Below are 19988 nucleotides of genomic sequence, written 5' to 3' on the forward strand. Positions count from 1 at the left end.
CCTCTGTCCAACTCCTTTGGTGGGAGGTGGGAAGGTGGAGAGACAGCAAGAGAAAACATGGGAAAAGGCCCTGGGCCCTAGCTTCTTTCAGCAAACGGTTGCCTTCTGGGGTGCTGTGCCTCATCTGAAAAGGACGGGGAGGTTTTGAGTCATATCAGGCACAATATCAGGAGGCTGAGGCAGTGCTCTCCACGTACTTTCCCCCTTCGCTGGGCAGTATTAGGTCACGTTTCCCTGGGTTATGCGTGTCAAGATGGGGCTGGCTCCTGGTGGCTTGGGGGGAACCCTGCTGTGTGCTGAGCAGTACAGCCTGAGCTGCTCTCAGTAAGACACACACACTCACCCCAGTCCAACATATCAGAGTCTCGAGGGTTGGGGGGTTAGTACAAGTACACAACAAGTTTATGGTGGACCCAGGGAGAGAGCCTACATCTCTTGCCTTCCAGCCCAGACATTGTTCTGTTTTACTCCTACAAAAGGCAGGATTTGGCAATTTGTAGGACTGGTGACTGGGAAGCCAGTTGCTCCTTTATTCCTGTCTGGGATCTGACCCTGGAAGTGGGGCCAACTTCCACTCCTGGAGTCCCTGAATGCCTGCAGGTGGCGGCAGTTTAGGGTTTTGACCTGGGAGCAGGGAGGCAGGCACTCTGAGCTCTCTCTGCATATTCAGTAGGAACCAGGACTCGAAGCCGTGAAGAGTACTGGGTGAGCACTCTGAGGACACATGAAGCCTGCTTCTTACAGAATGTCACAGCTGAAAGGGACCTGGTCTAGCGCCTCACCTCACAGATGGAGAAACTGAGGCTCAGAGAGTGGGGAGGACCTTGCCAGGCCACATATCTGGTTGGGCAGAGCCAGGACTAACACCCCTCTTATACTCCTTGTCAAGTGCTCTTCTTGCTCCTCTTTATTACTCAGTGAGTGACCAGGACAAACTGTAGTCCTTTTCCTCTCAGAGCCTTCTCCAGAATGGGAAGATCCAAATAACCTCTTAGGTCTTGGAAAGGGGTTAAAGGGTCCTTCCCATCCCTCTGAGAGGAATCTCAGTTCCTCCCCCAGGCATGGAGTTCCTCCCCATCCCTCCATCCACAAGGCTTTTCCCATCTCTCCATAAGGCACACTGGCCAAAGGACACTGGCCCAACATTTAACACTAGCAGCGTGTCCCTATCATCAGTTTCAGAGTCTTACAAACTTTAATAATTTAAAAGTTTTTCTTGGTTCCTATCCTAAATTACTGCTTGTTGGAGATCCTTCCCCATGTGTGTTTTCTTTGAGGATATGGAGACTAGAAGGTTGTCTTTATCTATGGTTAAATATCATACTTAAGCACATGTTGCACACACTCCCATTCACGCTCCTTCCTACCCCCAGACTTTCTCTGCTCTATGTTGACACCATTGATTCTTGAAAAATTCAGGGAAGATATGAAGAGGAAGGCGTCTCAGAGGTCAGACTACAAAGCCACTCTGGTTCCATTCCTGTGCTTGTCCCATCTCCTCTTGCCTGGCTAGTGGGCCCCTCCCTGGACAGGGCCTCTGTGGCAGGCCACAGATGTCAGCCAAGCTCGATGGCCCTGGGACCAGCCAGGGAAATCCCCATCTCTGTGCCAGCAGCAAGCACGCCAGGCCAAAGGCACAGCACCTGCCCCTGGCCTTCTTGGCATGAGAGAAAAGAAAAGAATACCAAAAATAAGTTAGTTCCAAATTGGAGCAATAAAAATCTTCAGAACCACCGAACCATTTAACTTTTTCTATGTGCTATCTCAGAAGCCTACACAGCCCAAGATTAACCTCAAAAGACTTCATGGCACAGTCACACAATGCCTTCCTTTTAGGTTGTAGTCTGTACTCCACTCCTGTGGAATGCACTGCCTGTTGCCTTCTCCAGCCCTTCCCAGTGTTGCTTTTCTCTGTGAAGATGGTTAGCCCTGTAAGATCAGAATTCCCATCCCCTTCCGGTCCAAGCAGCACCAAGTACTGGTTACAAAAGCAGGCACTAATTAAATATTGGTTGAGTTTTCTCTCTTGCATCCTATATATTCAGGGTGGACTGACTGTTGTAACAAACAGCTCTTGTTTTTCAGTCGTTGAACATAATAGAAGTTTATTTCCCCTTTAAGTAAAGTTGCTTTGCAGGTGGGGGCCCACAATAGTACAGGGGAGATTTTTGCGGGCCAGGCCGGGAAATGGTGTGTGTTTTTTTTCACATCCACATGCCATTGGCCAGAACTCAGTCACATGGTCACACCTAACCACAAAGGAGATTGGGAAATGAAGTACAGCTGTAAGCCCAGGTGGAACAGGAAGCCGGTTGTGGTGAACATTTAGCTGTCTCTGCCACACATCCTCCTACCATCTTCTCTGCCAACCACCTTTGGAAGCTCTGCTCATACTTTCTTGGTGAAGGACTGTAACCTTGCTGACCTTGTCCTTCTCCTTCATTTGTCACTGAGGATGTGCCATTCCTGGGATAGGGTCCTATCTCCCCCAGTTATACTGGGAACTCCTTGAGGACAAATGCTTTTCCTTACTCAGCACTTTTCTGGTTCCTCTGTAGCATCTGAAGCCTTCAGTGCTGCTCAAAGGGTGGCCCCAGCCACCTGCCTCAGAATCACTCTTTGAGCAGCTCTTTAAAAATGGAGATTGAAGGGCCCCACACCAGACTTACTGGCTCCTGAATCTTTGAAGGTAGGACCCTCAAATCTGCTTTTAAAAATATTCTCCCCAGGTGATTCTCATATGTGCTGAAGTCTAGGAGCCATCTGTTTAGGAAGTATTTGGTCCTGGACTGATTGTTTCAATTGGAATGGAAGATGAGCATTTATCACAGATTCCAGAGAGGTTCCTAGGCTGGAAATTGAAGCCCAGAAGGTAAAAAAATTTGTCCTTGGTCACATAGCTAAATAGAGACAGAACTGAGGACTTGGGGCCCCTGGAGTCCTGCTCAGAACTGTCCCATTACTTTCACCACAACATTCTGAACAAGGCTGTTAAAGTGACAGCACTTGGTGATGGTGACTGGCATGTGATGTAATGGAAACAGCACAGAGCTGTAGGCCAAGTCCTGGCTTCTCATCCCAGCTCCTGCTAATAACCGAGGGGCTGTGACCAAGTCACTTCTACCTTTTAGACTTGGGCACTTCCTCTGCTCCTTTCAGGAGGAACACATGTGATATGAGCCTGTCTTTATTTTCTTCCCTACCTGGGAATCCCTCACTACTTTGCATGGGAGCAGATCCTTCTTACCAGTTTCTCATGGGACTGCTAGGGATTTTAGGTACCGGCCCAAGTTCTGTAAGTGTAAGAGCTTGCCTAGGGTGGGTTCAGGAAGAGGACCTGAGTGGCTAACATGAATCCCCTCAGCAGGACCACCTGGTCTTACGGTAGACACCCTCACTGCTGTGTTCTTCCCCTCCCAGCCACCCTTTTTTTCACAAGTTTATACCATTTATCCTGACTCAGCTGTTTTTTCTTTACAAAGAAATTCCAGTGAACAGCTTGCTGCACATGCAACATCCACCCCCTAAGTAGTTCAGGGAGAAAGGAAGAAAGATTATACACAGGTCTCAACTCTGAATTCCAGCTCGTAGTTCACACTGTCAGGTGAGACTCAGGATCCAGCTTCCAGCGCATGAGCTTGAAAGGGAGTCCCCACTGGGCCCAGCCTGGGTACCCAGAAGCCTGCATTCCCTTCTTTCTCGTGCTCTCGACTTGCCAGGGAACTCACACCGGTGCACTTCTCTGGCTTTGGAGCCCCCTGTGTGGAGGAGCTAGACCTGTCTCCATCCAGAGCCTCGGTGTCCTCTTCTGGCTGGTTCAGTCTCCCCATAAAAGAACGTGGGCACCCAGGCCTGGCCTGGCATATTCCCCGGGGACAAGACAACTAGATACATTTGTCAAGAATCAGGAGCATTTGGTTTCAGGGCCAGGAGGAAGAAGGGAGCTGTAGTGGCAAAAACTTCAGGTTTGAACCACTGAGTCTGTGGCTTCTGTCGGTGCTGTCTGGGCTCCACCTGTCTTCTGTCACCCTACCCCAGCTTGGCTTAACAACCCCCACCACCCAGCCTACATCCCCTGCCCCACCTCTCTCCTGGCTCTAGAACAACATTTTCTACTGGAGGTCTCACATGCCCCTCATATGCCTAAAATTTAATATGTCCCCAACCAATTCATAGCTTTGCCCATAACCGATCTCTCTCTCTGTCTCTGCCCCACCCTCCTAGTCATCTACTTCTGAAACTTCAGGGTCTCCGCTCCTCCCTTTCATCCAGCCTGCTGCTGTAGGCTCTGCCTCCACAGTGTTGCAGATGTCAGGTTTCTCCTTTGTGTCCCTGTCCTGCCCTGCGTCGGGTGCTCGTCACCTGTCACTAAGTGCTCCAGGAGGTCACCCAGCTGATTTCCATCCTTTCTTCCCCCTCTGTGTACCCTGCAGACTACTGTCAGGAGCAAAGCCTTCAGAGCTTCCCCTTCACTTCCAGAGAGAAGGCTCCACATGGGTTCTGCTCTTTATATAGCATCCAAAACCCTGCTATACCCGGCCTCAGTCAAAACATTGTGTTTTTCACTTTCTTAATAGCACTGAGACCAGAGCTGGGGGACACAGACAAGGGTAAAATGTGGTCCCTGCACTTGTGCCACACACCCTAGTTACTCCCTTCCCCCATCCATGAAGTATTGAGATCGGGGCCCTAGGGCAGAGGGACCTTAGGTGCAATACACTCTGCATCTGCCTCTGCATCAGGAGATTAATTTAACCTCTGAAAGGTGGAGAGTCCTGGAGCTGGAGGAGGCTGTTAACAGCCATTCCCCTGTTTCCAAGCAGGCCTGCATGTAACCATCACAGCCAGGGCGAGGGAAGCCTATGACCCCTGCCCTCCTCCAACCCATTTGTCAGACCTTCCTTGTCCAGGTGCTGGATCGAGTGATGCGGGCTGATTGGATCCCTGCTACATGTGGGGCTACAGTTCCAGGCAAAAAGAGAAGGGAGGGTAGCAGCAGAGTGCTTGTGCCTCACAGACCACACTGGTAGAATTCCACTGCTATCAAGCCAAAGGGTTGGCACATTCAATGAGGTAATGTATGAAAGGGGCTTAGCCAGGGGCGAGGGCCCCACCCCATGTTTGTCCAACTGTAAAACACATGCTCTTTCCACATGGCATCCTGGGTGAGATCAAGTTTTGAAAGGCTAAAAAATAAGCTGAAATCACCCATCTCAAGTCCTGATTACCTGTCATAGAAAGCTGTTTTTCTCATTCAGCCAATTCCTGATGCTGAAATCCAGGCCTTTTTTTTTTTCCTTCCTGTTATACAGTCTTGGGAAATCGGGGTCATCATCCTCTATTATTGTCATTTCATCCACCTCCAATTCATGAGCCCCTCATGTCGTTCTCATCTCCTGCTCTCCCCCAGTGTGAAGAGTGGCATTGGGCTGACCCCCCACCATAATGTGGATGACAAATGGGAGCTGGGTGTGCAAGGTGCTAGCTTTGCAATGGAAGGCGTGAGGCAGGGTCCCTCCCTTCGTTGGCTGGAACACGTGGAGAGACAGGAGGTGTGTTTAATCTCCATAGTCACACAAGGCTGGAAAAGTGTGGGTCTGTGAGGTGAATGTGGGAGCTGATTAATCCAGGGTGTCTCGAGGATATTTCCGGTTGTTGCATTGATGCTTTCTTTCTGTGCTTCCTAAACACCACATATCTTTCTCTCCTCGCTTTCATTTTGATGGGCTATAATTTTCTGGGCGAGAAACCCTATCTGTTTCATCATTGTGTTCCGGCACATAGTAGGTACTTAATGTGCATTTGATATGGCAGGAGTGGGCCTGGGGCTTCCTTCTCAATAACAAGGGCTCTACAAGGCATCAGGACCTGGAGGACAGTGCGCGAGTGCGTTAGGACAAGCTGATCTCAGGACTGCTTCAAAGGGAAGCTTGCTAAGATTCTGGATGTGAAATCAATGGGTTTTTCCAGTAACTCCAAAAAAGAAAAATCTCATTGAGTAAGCAGAAAATGCAAAGATAACTTTCCAAACATAGAGTGGCCCCCTCCACCCCATCTGTGATTGCTCAGCTGTTTGCCCTGGAGGATGAGGACAGGCAGAGCTGGGTCACTAAGCAACCGGGCCCTGGCACCTGCTGGCAGGAGATGACTTGGTCCTTCCTCCAGTGAGGCCCCCTGGGAGTTGGGGCAGAGGGGCCCATGTGAGAAAGTAGGAGAGCCTCTTGTGACAGGTTTCTTCTGTCCGTCTTTCAGCCATGGGGAGTGGCAGTTTGAAGGGAAAGGAGCCAACACACTTCTTATTTGTCTGACTTTCCCAGTTTTAATCTGAGCAAGTCAAGATACCGTTTTGGGTATCCCAGTAGCATGAGCATTCACAGTGGGCCCAAGTGGAGTGGACAGGGGTGTGCTGTTCAGGGGCCCTGGGTCCTCAGTGAGCCCGACATGGCCTGGGAACCCAACCCCGAGCTTTCACTCCCTGTGACCTCAAGAATCATGCTCCCTGCTCTAGACCTCACTTTCTCCTTCCACAAAATGGGAAAATTTGTCCCTCCAGTGGAAATGGAGGGCCCAACACTTGGCTGTGAGAACCCATGGAGAACTCCCGGGTCTGGGATAATAAAAGCCATTTGGGGAAATGCAGATGGGTGATGAATTTTGACGTGGGGCGGTAGGGTTCATCATTGTAGTGCATGGAGGTACAAGGCCCTGTGCACGGAGCAGAGAAAAGGTTGGAGTTAGGGGTCTGCTGGGAAAGGTTTAAATGTACAATAATTGTTAATTATTGGGCCTTGATGTATGTCAGGCCCTGTTCTAAGTGCTGTACCTGTATAGATTCATTTAATCCTCACAACAACTACGAGTATATATGGTTTCCATTTAACAGTGGGGAAACTGAGGCACAGAAGAGAGTCAAATAATGTTCCCAGAGTCACACAGTTGTAAGGGCCAGATCCTGTCCCCTAAGCTATACTGCCTCTCCGATAGCACTTTCTAGAATTATCCAAGTAGTTGAAGTCCCAACAGTGAGGCCAAAAGATGTCCCAAAATGCCAGCAGCATTCCTCCTGGAGTCACTTAGAGTAGTGTACTTTGTCAGGTCATTTAGGAGAGAGAGGAAATCAAACTGCTCTGCCCCTGAGCCTTTAAGACGCGGTGAGAGGACACACACATGGAAGCTCAGAGCTATTTAACAACCAACTAAGACACGTTTCAGTATCATAAATTAATCCCCAAGGACCAGTATGGGGTGGGATTAGTGGGCAGACAACACAGTGACAAGAGGACATGTGTGGGCTCCAGCACCTAGCATCACCCCAGCCCTCAAAGCTGTAGGCACAGGAGGGGCTTCCAGACAGAAGGAGCCAAGAAGAACCGTACTCCCTGCAGCTGGCTTGTGTCCGGGCTGCTGGCACCAGTTGTGAGTCACCCCTCCCCTTTTAGCAAGTGTGGGCATGCTGAGAGCTAGGCACTGGCTCCATGGGCAGCTCACCACCTCCAGATCTGAGTCATTTAGGGCACTGAATGCCTGTCCTGTGGGGAGCTCCAACGGGGAGCTGGATCCAGCACGAGGTGGGAGAGGGTGCTCCTGTAGTCACAGCACCATGTCCCATCCAGCCCGGGAAACGGCCTGCAATTATAACACACGACCTGGACTCCTGAAGTCACTCTTCTCTCACGGCCTAGTGATTCTGCTGGGTTAGACTCCATGGCTCTCAGAGCACGTGGGATTCTACATGGAGCTGAGCAACACATGTGCAGAGCATTCTCATGTGGGGAAGTCCACCTTGTGAGGGTGAGGAAATGATTTAGGGGGCAGGGGGAATAGCTCTGAAGGTGAGCCAATCCCCAGCTTCCAGCTCGATGACTTCAAAAGCATACCATGGCTCTATGGCCTGCAGAAGAAGGAAGAGACGGTCCAGTGTTCCCCCAAAACTACCTTTTGCTGTCGCATCCACTTCTTTCAAGTGCGTGAGGTTGGAATGCCGGACACAGGTCTTGGCTGTGGCCAGCCGTGACAGGGTGGAGAGAGAGCACCTAAAGCAGTTGGGAAGTCCCCACTGTTAGACTCAGGTTGCTTCAGAATGTGGGTGATTGGACCAGTTCGTCCTGAGGCCCCTTCCAGACCTCTGAGCCCAGGCTTCTTTGCCCCTGAGCTTCCCTTTGGGGAATCTTCTGGGAGGCACTTAGCTGCAGCAGCGCCTCTGAGCTCGGCTGGGCTGTCCAGATCATCCCTAGAGTTCAGACATTTCTCAGAGCACCTAGCAGGAAGATGACCTGCGCCTAGGAAAAGAGCCTATTCCTGGAGGTCTTGGGGTAAAGTGGGCTGTCTTGCTTAGAAATGGGATTGACCCCTCACTGCTTGGAATATAAAAAGTAAGGGAAGCTCTCAATTTTATGGGAACCAGATAAAACCAGCTGGTTACATGGCCTCCAGGTTCCCCTGCCCTTGGACTCTTCTTTTTTTTTAATTGTAATAAAAGATACATACAAATTTACTGTTTTAACCCTTTTTAAGCATACAGTTCTATAGCATTCAGTACATTCACATTGATGTGCGACCATCACCGCCATCCATCTCTAGAACTTTTTCGTCTTCCCCACCTGAAGCTCTGTGTCCATTAGGCAATAACTCTCCATTACCCACCTCCCCACAGCCCCTGACAACCACTATTCTACTTTCTGTCCCTATAAATTTGATTACTCTAGGTGCCTCATATAAGGGAATCATAAATGATTTGGTTTTGTTTTGTGTGTGTGTGTGTGTAACTGGTTTAATTTCATTCAGCATAATGTCTTCAAGGTTCACGTTATAGCATTTGTCAGAATTTCCTTCCTCTTTATGGATGAATAATATTCCATTGTATGTATATGCCACATTTTATTTATTTATTCATCATCCCTGAATGGGTTCCTCCACCTGTTGGCTACTGTGAATAAGGCTGCCGTGAACATGAGTGTACAAGAATTTGAATCCTTGCTTTTAAGTCTTTTGCATAGATATCCAGAAGTGGAATTGCTGGATCGTATGGCAATTCTTGTCTAATGTTTTGAGGCATCTCCATACCGTTTTCCACAGCAGCTGCAGCATTTTACATTCTCACCAGCAGTGCATAGGGTTCCATTTTCTCCACATCCTCACCAAAACTTATTTTCTGTGTTTTTGATAACAGCCATCCCAGTAGATGTGAGGTGATACCTCACTGTGGTTTTGATTTGCCTTTTTCTAATGACTGGTGACGTTGAACATCTTTTCATGTGCTTATTGGCTATTTGTCTGTCGTCTTTGGAGAAATGTCTATTAAAGTCCTGTGTCCATTTTCTAACTGGGTTGTTTGTTTTGTTGTTGTTGAGTTGTAGAGTTTCTTTATATACTCTGGATATTGATCCCTTATCAGAGATATGATTTGCAATGGAATCCTCTTTAAATTGGTTCTGAAAGAGCTGAGTCCAGCCTCAGGAGAGACGGAGAGACTCCCTCCGCCTGCCCACCACGTTCCCTCATTCACTCCATAGTGCTCTGGTTCTGGGCGCTTGGGAATACAGAGATGGAAAAGGCACAATCCCTGGCTGTGGGGTGCTCATGATCTAATGGGGAGACAGGCTTGTATACAACTAATATTGCTGTGCAGAGGATGAAACCAGTGCTGATGAACTGATGCTGTTGGAAATTAATCCATTAATTCTAGATTGCAGTGCGGGATTGACAGTTCCAGGGGTGGGGACTTGGGGACAGTTCTCTCAGAGGTGGCGGACATTTCATGCTGAGTGCTCAGACTCAGGAGTCAGGGGCACTGAAAGGAGGCTGACCTAGGTGGGGCTGGGTGAGGGCACGCCGCCTGAAATAGAAACCAGTGAGGACAACTAACATGAAGAAAGTCCTCAGGTCCTGGGAACTCTGGAAGGCATGAGAAAATGCCTCAAGGGAAAATCCCAGTGGCCATTGCAGTAGAATGGGTGTCACCCTATTCTACCTGGATTCATACTTTATTCTTCTGAGCTAAAAAGGGGCTTTTTGAAGGCTCAGGGGAGGGGAGAACAGAAATAGAAGGTGTTTGTATCATTTACTCACAGAAATACTCAGAGGACAGGAATCTCTTCTGATTTCCAGTTATTGTCTCAGCAGTAAGTAGGAGCCATGCACACCTATACAATCTGGAACCTTTTCTCCCCACTATATTTGGGTATAGTGTGTGTGTGTGTGTATGTGTGTGTCTTACTATTTCTTTCTGTTTTATTCAATTCATTAAACAAATGTTTAATGAGCTTCTCCTGTGTGCCAGGCACTATTCTGGGCACTGCCTCAGTGAAGAAGGCAGCCTCTGCCCTCGGGAAGCTTACACTCTGGGATCAACCTGCAGGGTCCTGTGCTGGTCTGCAGAGGCTGCCCAGGCAGCTGTATCCAGGCCACAGCCAGGCGGGAGGATGGGGCAGAGGGGAGTGTCAGGAAAACATGGCTGCAGCTTTACAGAGGACAGAAGAGCAAGTGCTGTCCTGGAACCTGCAGTGGAGGGAACAAGAGAGGGAGGGAGTCCATCTAGGCCTGCGAGGGGGTCCCTGAGGCTACAGTAACCAAATGTGCTGGTTTACCCAGGACTGTCCTGAATTTGGCACTGAACGTCCTACATCCTGAGGAAACTCTCAGTCCCAGACAAACTGGGACAGTTGGTTACCTTACCTGGGACTCAAGAGCTGAAAGCACTGCCGACTCATCCATGAGACACAGTTGGCATATAACGCCAGGGGCCCACAATGCTTTAGGGGCCTGCAAAAAAAGGTTTTAATTTCTTTTAAAATCAGGGGAAAAAAATGAACTTTTAGGTTGAAGAATACTTTAATATATGATACTAATGTATTTGTCTTTATACCAATGGCATCACAAAATAGAATTCCCAATAGCTTGTTATGGAGGAAGGGGCCCACGGCCCTGAAAACAAAAATGCTTAGGACCAACAAGAGCCACAGTGTGGCCCTGGCTGAAATGCCTGTCAGAGATCAAGGTCAAGGCAAGAGGACTCTCATACTGGGTTCATCCCCACCACCCAAACTTCCCTTTGCACTGCAGGGCGGATCACTACGGATGATGATGGCACCCTAGTGCTTACCGTGTATAGACACTGTGCTAAGTACTCCCAGATGTGTGATCTCATTTCATCTCCACAACAAATGTATAAAGAAGGCCTTGTTATCTGCATTTCACAAAGAAATCCGAGTCTCGGTGAGACTGACTTGCCCAAGTTCACGGAAGACCAAAGGCATGGCCAGATGTGCAGGGCAATAGGGTCTCGTGGGGAAGAGCAGGGACTCTGGGTAATAACATACCTCCCTCACTGAGTTATTCTGGGGATCAAATGAGATGGTGACTATGAAGTCTTAAGAGCAGTGTCCAGCTGTTGGTGATTTTTATTATTAAAATGAGGCATTCCAGGACTTAAACCAAAGTCACTGTAGCTCCAAAGCCGCAGGCCTCCTCCCTGCTTCTGACTCACCCCAGATGACCTGCTCCTGCTTGTAGACTCAGATGGCCCCCTAAAGGAAGGAGGGACACCTGCTGGCAGCCGGGAGAGTCCGCTGACATCACAGCCATACACATGTTGCTGCTCTGGGCTGGCTAGACAGCTGCTGAGTCGGTCCCAGACTGCACTGTGCTTGTCTGGTGTTTCTTAGTATGTGTGTATGTCTTCTCTCCTCAGATAACCTGGGGGCTCCCAAGGACAGGGACCACACCCCGTCTATTTCATGTCCCAAGGTGTCTTTCACTGTCCTCAACCTACAGGCCATTCAATCCATACTGTTGACTGACTGTCTACACTGACCATCTGCTCTACATTTTTGTTTTTAATCTCTTTCCAGTTTCTCAAATCCCCCTCTCCTTTATTTCCTCTCTACATCCCCCCAAAGCAGCTCCAATTCCACAAGGTTCTGCATGTACAGGGGGCTCCACGCTGAAGCCCCTTCCCTCCTTCCTCTGCTGGGAATCGTCTATCAGAGAACACAGTTCAGAAGTTTCCAACCCTTTTATTTCTGGGACATTGAACAGCCCCACAGAGAGACCTGTGGGAATCACCCCTTCACTACCAGGGGTGTGGCTGGGGAAGGCCTCCAGAGCACAGGCCCTTCTGGACCTGGGAAGGGACCCTGTGGTGAGGCCCCATGGGGCTTCCTTTTTCCCACTGGTTAAGCCCATCACAAAGGGCCTGCTGAGCCTGTATGTGGTTCGCGCATTGAGCAGGGCATTCTGAACCCAGCCCAATCTGCTGGGTGTCTGCCCTTTCCTTCAGAGGTTCCTATTTAGGACAGGCCTGCCAGAAACACCAGGTGTTAGGGGTCCGCCCAGCTATTGGGCTGCAGCACTGCATGGAAGGGGCCTGCAGATGGTCATTCTCATGAAATAAAGGCTCTCCTCCCTGACACAGGTCTGGAGAAGTTTCCACTCAAGGGGCAAGAGAATTACTGCTGACAGATTTGCTAAGAGCTAAGAAAGAGGAAATGTGGCAAAGGCTCATGGTAAATGGCTTCCTGGGTAGTTTTTGTTTTGTTTTCTTGAAGTGTATGAGGTACAGACTGACTTGAGCTCAGCTCAAATGGGGTCTTGTTCATGAGCAGAGAAAGCAAGTGATGAGTCATGAGACAAAGTTGCAGAGGTTAGAACTGACCTTAGTGCTGTGTTAGAACAGTTATCACTCTGCGATTCGGACAAGCCTAACTATCCTCCAAGAGGCCCCCAGCCCCACACCCAGTTCTCTGAAATAGAAGAGGAAGCAGTGATGAAAGAAACCACCATATCTTGTATGTCAAATCTTAGAGCTGCAAAGGGGCTGTAGAGCTTCTCTGGTCTCACTTCATGATTTCCCAGATGAGGAAACTGAGGCTCTGAGAGGGGAAGTGACTCCCCAGAGGTGACAGGTCATTTGATGGTCTTGCATTTGTTCTCACCAGGAAATGGCAAGGAGCTGCCATAGGGTTGGCTTCCAGCCAAGGTCCGCCGCCTCTTGCAGCCTGCGCCGTCTTAGCACCAGCCCCTCTGGGTACAGGTCAGTGGGACGTGCTCCTGGACCTGACGTGTCCATGGCTGGGTTCTGGCCTGGGAATAACCCCGGCTGCTCTGCCCTCTCCCTACCACCCTACGAACAGGATTTTATCTGACACCTCTTTGGAGGTGAGTCCAGTGCCCAGCCAGGTCCCACAAGGGGGTACAAAAGAAGCATAGTCATCAGCCATCATGTCTTTCTCCCTCCAGGGAGCATCTAATTGGGGAGATGGATTTAACATGTGTTAATTATTATTAAATAATTACATAATAAAAGACAGCACATAATTACACGTAGCGATGTAGGCTATGAAGGCACCTTCATAGGTCCTGGCAGTAGTGGATTTAACATTAGCAAGCAGCTGCAGAGGTCTATGGCATTTAGTCATTTGTGGCTTTGCTATGGCAGGAATCTGAGGCTTTGGGGCCATGGGGCTGCTGTTTGGGGGTGAGTCCCTGAGCTCGTGAGTGAGCCTGGCTACCCACCCACACCCCTTCCTCAGCCAGCTTATTGCCTCCTCATTGGAGAAGGGAAGAGAATAAACAGAACTCCCGTGAAGTGATAAAGCCTTTATCTAGTTGTGAAAAGTGTCCATTAAGTGGGAATGATGTTACAAAAGGCCCATCAACTGAAAGTATGAGGAAATACACAGGAAATAGGACACTTGGTAGAAGTATGATTCAGAAGAAAGGCAGGGACTAGAATAAACCTGTACATACCTGTCTCCATTTGGGAATTAAAATGTCAGGGATCTAATGTATTAGGAGACCAGAGAATGAGGAGATTGCTATGTAATTTCATCAGGAAACTACACAGAGAAGACAGAACTAGGGGGGAGATGGGGGCTGTGTGTACAGAAGAAACTGTACAAACAGTGGTGTAGAGAGAGGTGGGCAAGCTACTGCCCAGAGACCAGATGCCATCAATAAAGTTTTACTGAAACAGCCAAACGTATCCTATGACTGCTTTGTCTCTGATGGCAGAGTTGAGTAGCTATGACAGAGATTGTATGGCCTGCAAAGCCTAAAGTATTTATTATTTGGCCCCATCCAGAAAATGTTTGCCAACCACTGTTGTAGATAAAAGAATGAACAAACTCCATGGCATGTGGACCAATCCAGAATAAGTGCTCAAGAAAAGGGAAAAAGGAGATTGGCTCACAGGGGTCGGACCTCGTATGCCTGGAATGATAGTAACAATACATGCATTTGGGTGGGTTTGATCATTTCCAAATCACTTTTGTACCCATTATCTCATTTTGTTTTACCTTTGCATTAATCCTATGAGGCAATAAAGGATTTTTATCCCAAATTTATAAATGAAGAAACTGAGGCTCAAAGGGGTTATCTCACTTTCTCAAGATCCCTTAGTAACACGGGTCAGAACCCAATCACATGCTTATGTTCATCCCGTAGGTATTACCTGAGCCTCTACTAATTGCCAAACTGGAACTAGGCTGTAAGGTGTCCCGGTGGACAAGAGGCACAGGTGCTTCTCCCACAGAACTCAGTCCACGTGGAAATCCAAGACTCACTGCACTGTAATTCCTGGAGAAAGTAGGTCTTTTTATCCTCTATGGACCATGGGGAACCACTGAAGATTCTTGAGCAAGTATTTGTTATCTGTTTCAGGCTCAGTGCCACCGGACATAGAGAAGAAATAGAAGTATGGTATAAGTCATTAAGGAGCGTCAATCTAGTTGGGAAAGAAAAACCAAGACGGATGGCCTATTTGGAGGTTAATATAAGTAGATGCTTATTTAAGTGACAGATGGTAGTACAGTGTTAGCTTTAGATGTAGGTTAGTTTTACTCTTGCTTGGGCTCAGTTTCCAGCATAATAGTACATTCCTCATAAACCTTTGGTGAGGATGAAATGAGCTAATACATGCTAAGTGAGTAGACCTGTGTCTGGCACAGAGTTAGCCAGTAAATAAGAATAAGGGTCATCGTCATCGCCAGTCAGGACTGGGATGGTCAGAGAGGCCTGGACAGATGAAGGCACTAGAGATGAGCAGACAGGAGTGATATGACAAAATCAGCATGTGGCAAGGAGAGGCTTGCCACAAATAGGATATTGGAATTTCTGGCAAAAATTAGGTTTGTGTGAAAGAAAAAATAGGCATGGATGTATCTAATGGCACCAGCACTGAGGGTGGGACACACAGTCTCCTTGGCCCATTCCTCACTCTGCAGGTGGAGGGTCCCCTCATTGCTGGAACTTTCTTGGACTGCCCTGTGCCCACCTAGGGATACTAAAAGCCACAGGATTCGCTCAGCACCTCTGCTTCCCAGATCATTGGGTCACTTCCCAGTGACCAAAATTAAGACTTCACGTATGTCATTGATTAGAATGCATAATTAACAAATGTTGTGGGGTTTTTTTTGCTGTTGTTGTTGTTTTTCGTTAAAGTAAAATTCAACTTAGGGGAAATCTGCTTGGAGATAGGCCCCAGACCACAAGTTCATGGTGTTCTTTATTTTGTGTGAAGGGTATTTTAATAGAAAAGTTTGAGGATCACTGTCAGAGACATCTCTGCTCTGACCCCTAGCACCCAACCTCTTCTCTTGGCTGTACCCCAATAACCTTGAGAGCTAAGAGAGGAACAGCCCTTTCCACAGCTTAGGACATGTGAGCACACACCTGTTTTTCCCTAGCGCCCTGGACATGCTGGGTGCATTGGGAACAGCTAAACCGTCTGCCACCAACACCAGAGCTTAATCAGAGCAAGTGAATTCCATGTCAGATGCACCAAGATGGGTAAACAAACCCCCGAGGAGTGATGTCACGGGCCAAAGCCTATATTTGTTAAATCATAACAGAGTGAGTTCCCCATTCTGTGTCCATCTTGGCCCACCCCAGGAGACAAATCTCTGTCCACCTGGTTCCTAGCTTTGTGCCCATGGATGGATATACATCTTTCACTTTGAGGACTTGAGAATCTGGCAGGTGAATAGAAACTGGGGTCCTTGCCTTATTCTCTAGAGATTACTATAGTATTGATCTCGTTCACACAGCAGACACTGCCTTTTAGTTGAACCCTTGGGGGCAGTAGACGTCTGTGGGTCTATGCAGCTGGATGGAGCCCTGGAGGGTTAAAATTGTCTGTGAAGGGTCTATAGTATTCTTTTCAACCATTTCTGCACATCACCTGGGGGATGTTTTAAATCCTTATGCCCAGTCTGTACCCCAGACCAATTAAATCAGAATTACCAGGATGGAGCCCAGGTGCTGTGTTTCTAGAGATCTCCCAGATGATTCCACATGCAGCCACATTTACAAACCACTTGTCTAGATTCTCTACCATCCCTTGGATGGGAAATGACTAGTGGGCCCCATGGCTGTGGCTGGCTGGCTGATTGGCTGGCCTACTTTGGGAGGTGATTCATTTAGTCCATGGGTCAGACTTTGTCTGCCAGATTTGGTGTGGGCAGCAGCCAGCGCAGCCCTGCGTGCTGACATCCCAGGGTGTGGCACTCGACGTGTTGGCCACACAGGGCTGCTGGCACTCCCATATGGGGTATTGAGGTCTGGATGGCTGTCTTCTGCGTCAGTCCTAGAAGGGGTTCCCATAGCCACTTGTGTCACTCCCCCGGTTTGTGGTGGGAACCGGGGAGAAGAGATGGTTTACCTCCTGAAGGAAAGGGGAACAATAAGAAGACGAAACCGTGGGTTAAGGCATCTCTGACTCTTGCTGTATTCAAAACCAGGCCTGGAATACTGGCCTTTGAAAGCTAGGACACAGCTGCCTTTTCTTACAGGGAAATGGCTGTAGCTCAGTTGGAAACTGTGAGAGACCTTCCAGGAGCTTCTAGAGTGTTCTTCCCATCCTTTAACTCTTTTATGTAGATGAACATGAGAAAGCCATTCACTCTTGAGGAGTGACATCCTGCGTGCTTCAGAGATGGACAGAACAGAGTGCGTAATAACAACGGGACACTGGTCTTTTTGACTGGAAGCTCCCAGAAGGCAGACAGGGTCGGGCCAGGTCCCATAGAGATGTGCCCAGTGGGTACGGGATGGGGGTGGGGCCTCCAGGAGCTATTCAGAGGGAAGAATCAAGCTCTGAGAAGCTCTGTTACGAGGGTCCCTGAGTTGGCACTGAGGCTTGTACCACTTGCTACTCACCTCAAGCCAATGGGATATATCCTGGGGAGTGCTTCATCTTGGGTGGTCTGTGACGGAATCAAGGTCCAGTTCCAGAGACCTGAGTGGCCACCTAGCAAAAGGGTGGGCCCTACATCCTGGCAACTGTGTCTCATTCTAGAAGTTAGAAGTTCCTCCTTGCCATCTTTGCAGGTGACGTGGTGCCCCTGAGGTCTCTGGGCCTGACTCACTGATCCTATACATCTTGGATGAGTATTTCACAGGTCACATAATTTATAGGCCTTGGTTTAGCAGCTGCTCATCTTAGTCTGGTTGTTTGGAATTTCAGTGATCATTATGGGAGTGGTGGGCCAGCCCCTTCAGCAGAAGCACTGTCCTAGGGTTGACACGTGGCGAATTGAGAAGAACATGGGCTGTAGACTTAGGTGGACTTGGTTCTTGGCCCTACTTAGCCATTTACTAGCAGTGGGACCACAGGCATGTTTCTTAAACTCTCTAAGCCTCAGTTTTGTAATCTGTAAAATAGGAATAAGATACGTAGAATGTAAGACAAGGTATGTGAAAGTACCTAGCACAGTGCTGTTTTTATCAGGATCCTGGAGGAAAAGTACAGAGGGGAGCAGACAGGCCAAGAGAAGATGCTGTGATGGAAAAAGGAGGTCGACTCACCATGCTGAGAGGTGGGAGGCCACACCAGCACGCTCTGGAGGCCACAGAACTTGACATTTAATTGCTTCTGTGGGATTGGAAAGTAGGAGGAGGAAGTGATGGCATACTGCTGAGTGTGACGTGTCTCCCACAGGCAGGTTTCCTGAAGGGAGGAAGGCCAGGGAAGGACCTCCTGTGGGTACCCTTTGTGTTCGACTGGGTGGTGTGTGATGACAGGGTGGCTGTGAAATCCCCCACCCAAACCAGACACCCCTGGACAGTGTTGGATGGTGTTAGAGAGGCAGGCTAGGGAATACAGTCTCCTACCCCTCTGGGCCTCAGCTTTCTCTTTTGCTGGAAAGAGAACCCTGACACGCCCTGAGATGAGGCAAATTCTGTGTGGGCTTTGACCAGCTAACCTATTTATTCCCCCAAACTGTGGCTCCTGCACTCCCACCCACAAGCAAATAGCATCAAGACAAAACTGGGAAGGTGGGTAGCAATGAACTTGAGAAAAATCCAGAGGATTGACCAAAGGACAGAGTTGCTTTGACCCCAGAATTCACCCCTGAACTCCCTCCATAGTGTGCAGGACATTGACCTCCATCTCCTCAGCTCTGTGCTTCCCTTACCTTCCCTGGGCGGTGGATGGGAGGGGGGCACCAGGAGAAGTGATGAGAAGAATAAATCATGATGTCATAGGAAGAACACAACAGAACACACCTGGAGTTTCCTTTTAGTTCTGCACACGCTGACTGTGGGCTTTAGGCAAGATACTGAACTTTTAGTCTCAGTTGTTTCACCTGTAAAATGGGGTAATAAACTATCTCACCGAGTTTTGGTGAGAATTAAATGAGATTAATGTATGCCAAGTGCCTGCACAGAGAGGGTGTTAACAGTGATTGTCCTTCTGCCCCAGTAAAGGAGGTTTATCACCTCAATTATCATAGAGGGCCATGGCCCCCTGCCTCCAGCACTTCATTCATTTAACAAATATATACTATTTACTTCTTATTATGACATGGGGCCTGAACTGATGTCCCTGTGCCCTTGGTCCTCTGGGTCTGGGAGAATTACTGTCTTTCCCATCAGCACATGCTGGCACTATGTGTACTTCCTGTGTTTCCAGCTCTCTATTGTTACTTCCCTGAAAAGATGGACCATGGCTTGCATTTCTTTGCATCTGCCATAAGCATCTAAAAGCATCTTTTCCCTAGCAACCCTCCGTCAGCAAATGCAGCTGTGCTGATTCGCCAGGTTCATAGTCAGTGCCTATATGCTGGGCACTTTCACATTGATCTCACAACAAACCTGAGAGGCAGGTATTGCTCCCATTTTACAGGTGAGGAGACTGAGGCTTAGAGAGATTGAAGTTACTTCCCCCGGTATGGCCAGCCCTGAGTCCATGCAATTCATTTTTTTTAAAGACTCACTGGCTTGCCTTTAATTAGTTTCAACCCTGAAGCTTTTAAAAGTGGAATTAATCAGAGGGCAAGGATGTAGAGGAGTAATTTTCCAACACTTCTCTTATAAACTCATATTTCAGATTCTTCTTTGGAGTAAACAGACTCTTCCCTGCTTACAAGATCACTTCTGAGTTGCAAAAAATCTCTCCATGGTTTTTCCCTGTATTCCGCCATTCAGTCTTGGCTGCCACAGTCAGACAGACAGAAAGCACGAGGTCCCTTTTTTCTTGCCTCTGCAGTGGAAACCTTAGCAGCTCCAGGTCTGGCAAATAGATTCGTCCTGCAATTTGTCGTCACTGTATGGGGCTGCCGCTCACTTCTTCTCGGTCAGAGGCATTTGGGAGGGCATGCTCATTCCCCTTGGCATCCTGAGAACCATTGTACACCCACCTTCATTTCTGTGTCTGTTCCAGAATGTCTGTAAACCCGCAGAGGAGACGAGGCGCCCGCCCACACTGCAGGAGATCAAGCAGAAGATTGCCAGCTACAACAGCCGGGAGAAAAACTGCCTGGGCATGAAGCTGGTGAGTTGGCCTGCCCACCCCGTCCTCCCCTCAGCCCCCCACCCCTACCTCCCATCACCCCATACCCACCCCACCCCCACCCCTGGCTCCACACCCTCTTCCTGTCTGGCTCCTCCACTGTTCCGCTGGATTCTGGGGCTACCCCCTTGAGGTCCCCTTTCTTTGGGCCTCTGGAGGCCTCAGGGGTTGTAGAAGGCGGATAGCCTGGGCTGTCAGG

The 19988-nt window shown here is 48.8% G+C and overlaps 1 protein-coding gene across 2 annotated transcripts in view; it reads left to right on the forward strand.

Annotated features, from left to right (window-relative positions):
- RASSF5 (Ras association domain family member 5) overlaps nt 1-19988 on the forward strand; it is a 69446-nt gene that overhangs the window by 43801 nt on the left and 5657 nt on the right. For both annotated transcript variants that reach the window (XM_081026122.1, XM_081026123.1), the window contains one exon: nt 19661-19771. In XM_081026122.1, coding sequence (XP_080882248.1) covers nt 19661-19771 — 111 coding nt within the window. The remainder of the gene's footprint in view (nt 1-19660; nt 19772-19988) is intronic.

This window comes from Rhinolophus hipposideros (assembly GCF_964194185.1).
Source record: "Rhinolophus hipposideros genome assembly, chromosome: 19".
In the NCBI taxonomy this organism is placed as follows: domain Eukaryota; kingdom Metazoa; phylum Chordata; class Mammalia; order Chiroptera; family Rhinolophidae; genus Rhinolophus; species Rhinolophus hipposideros.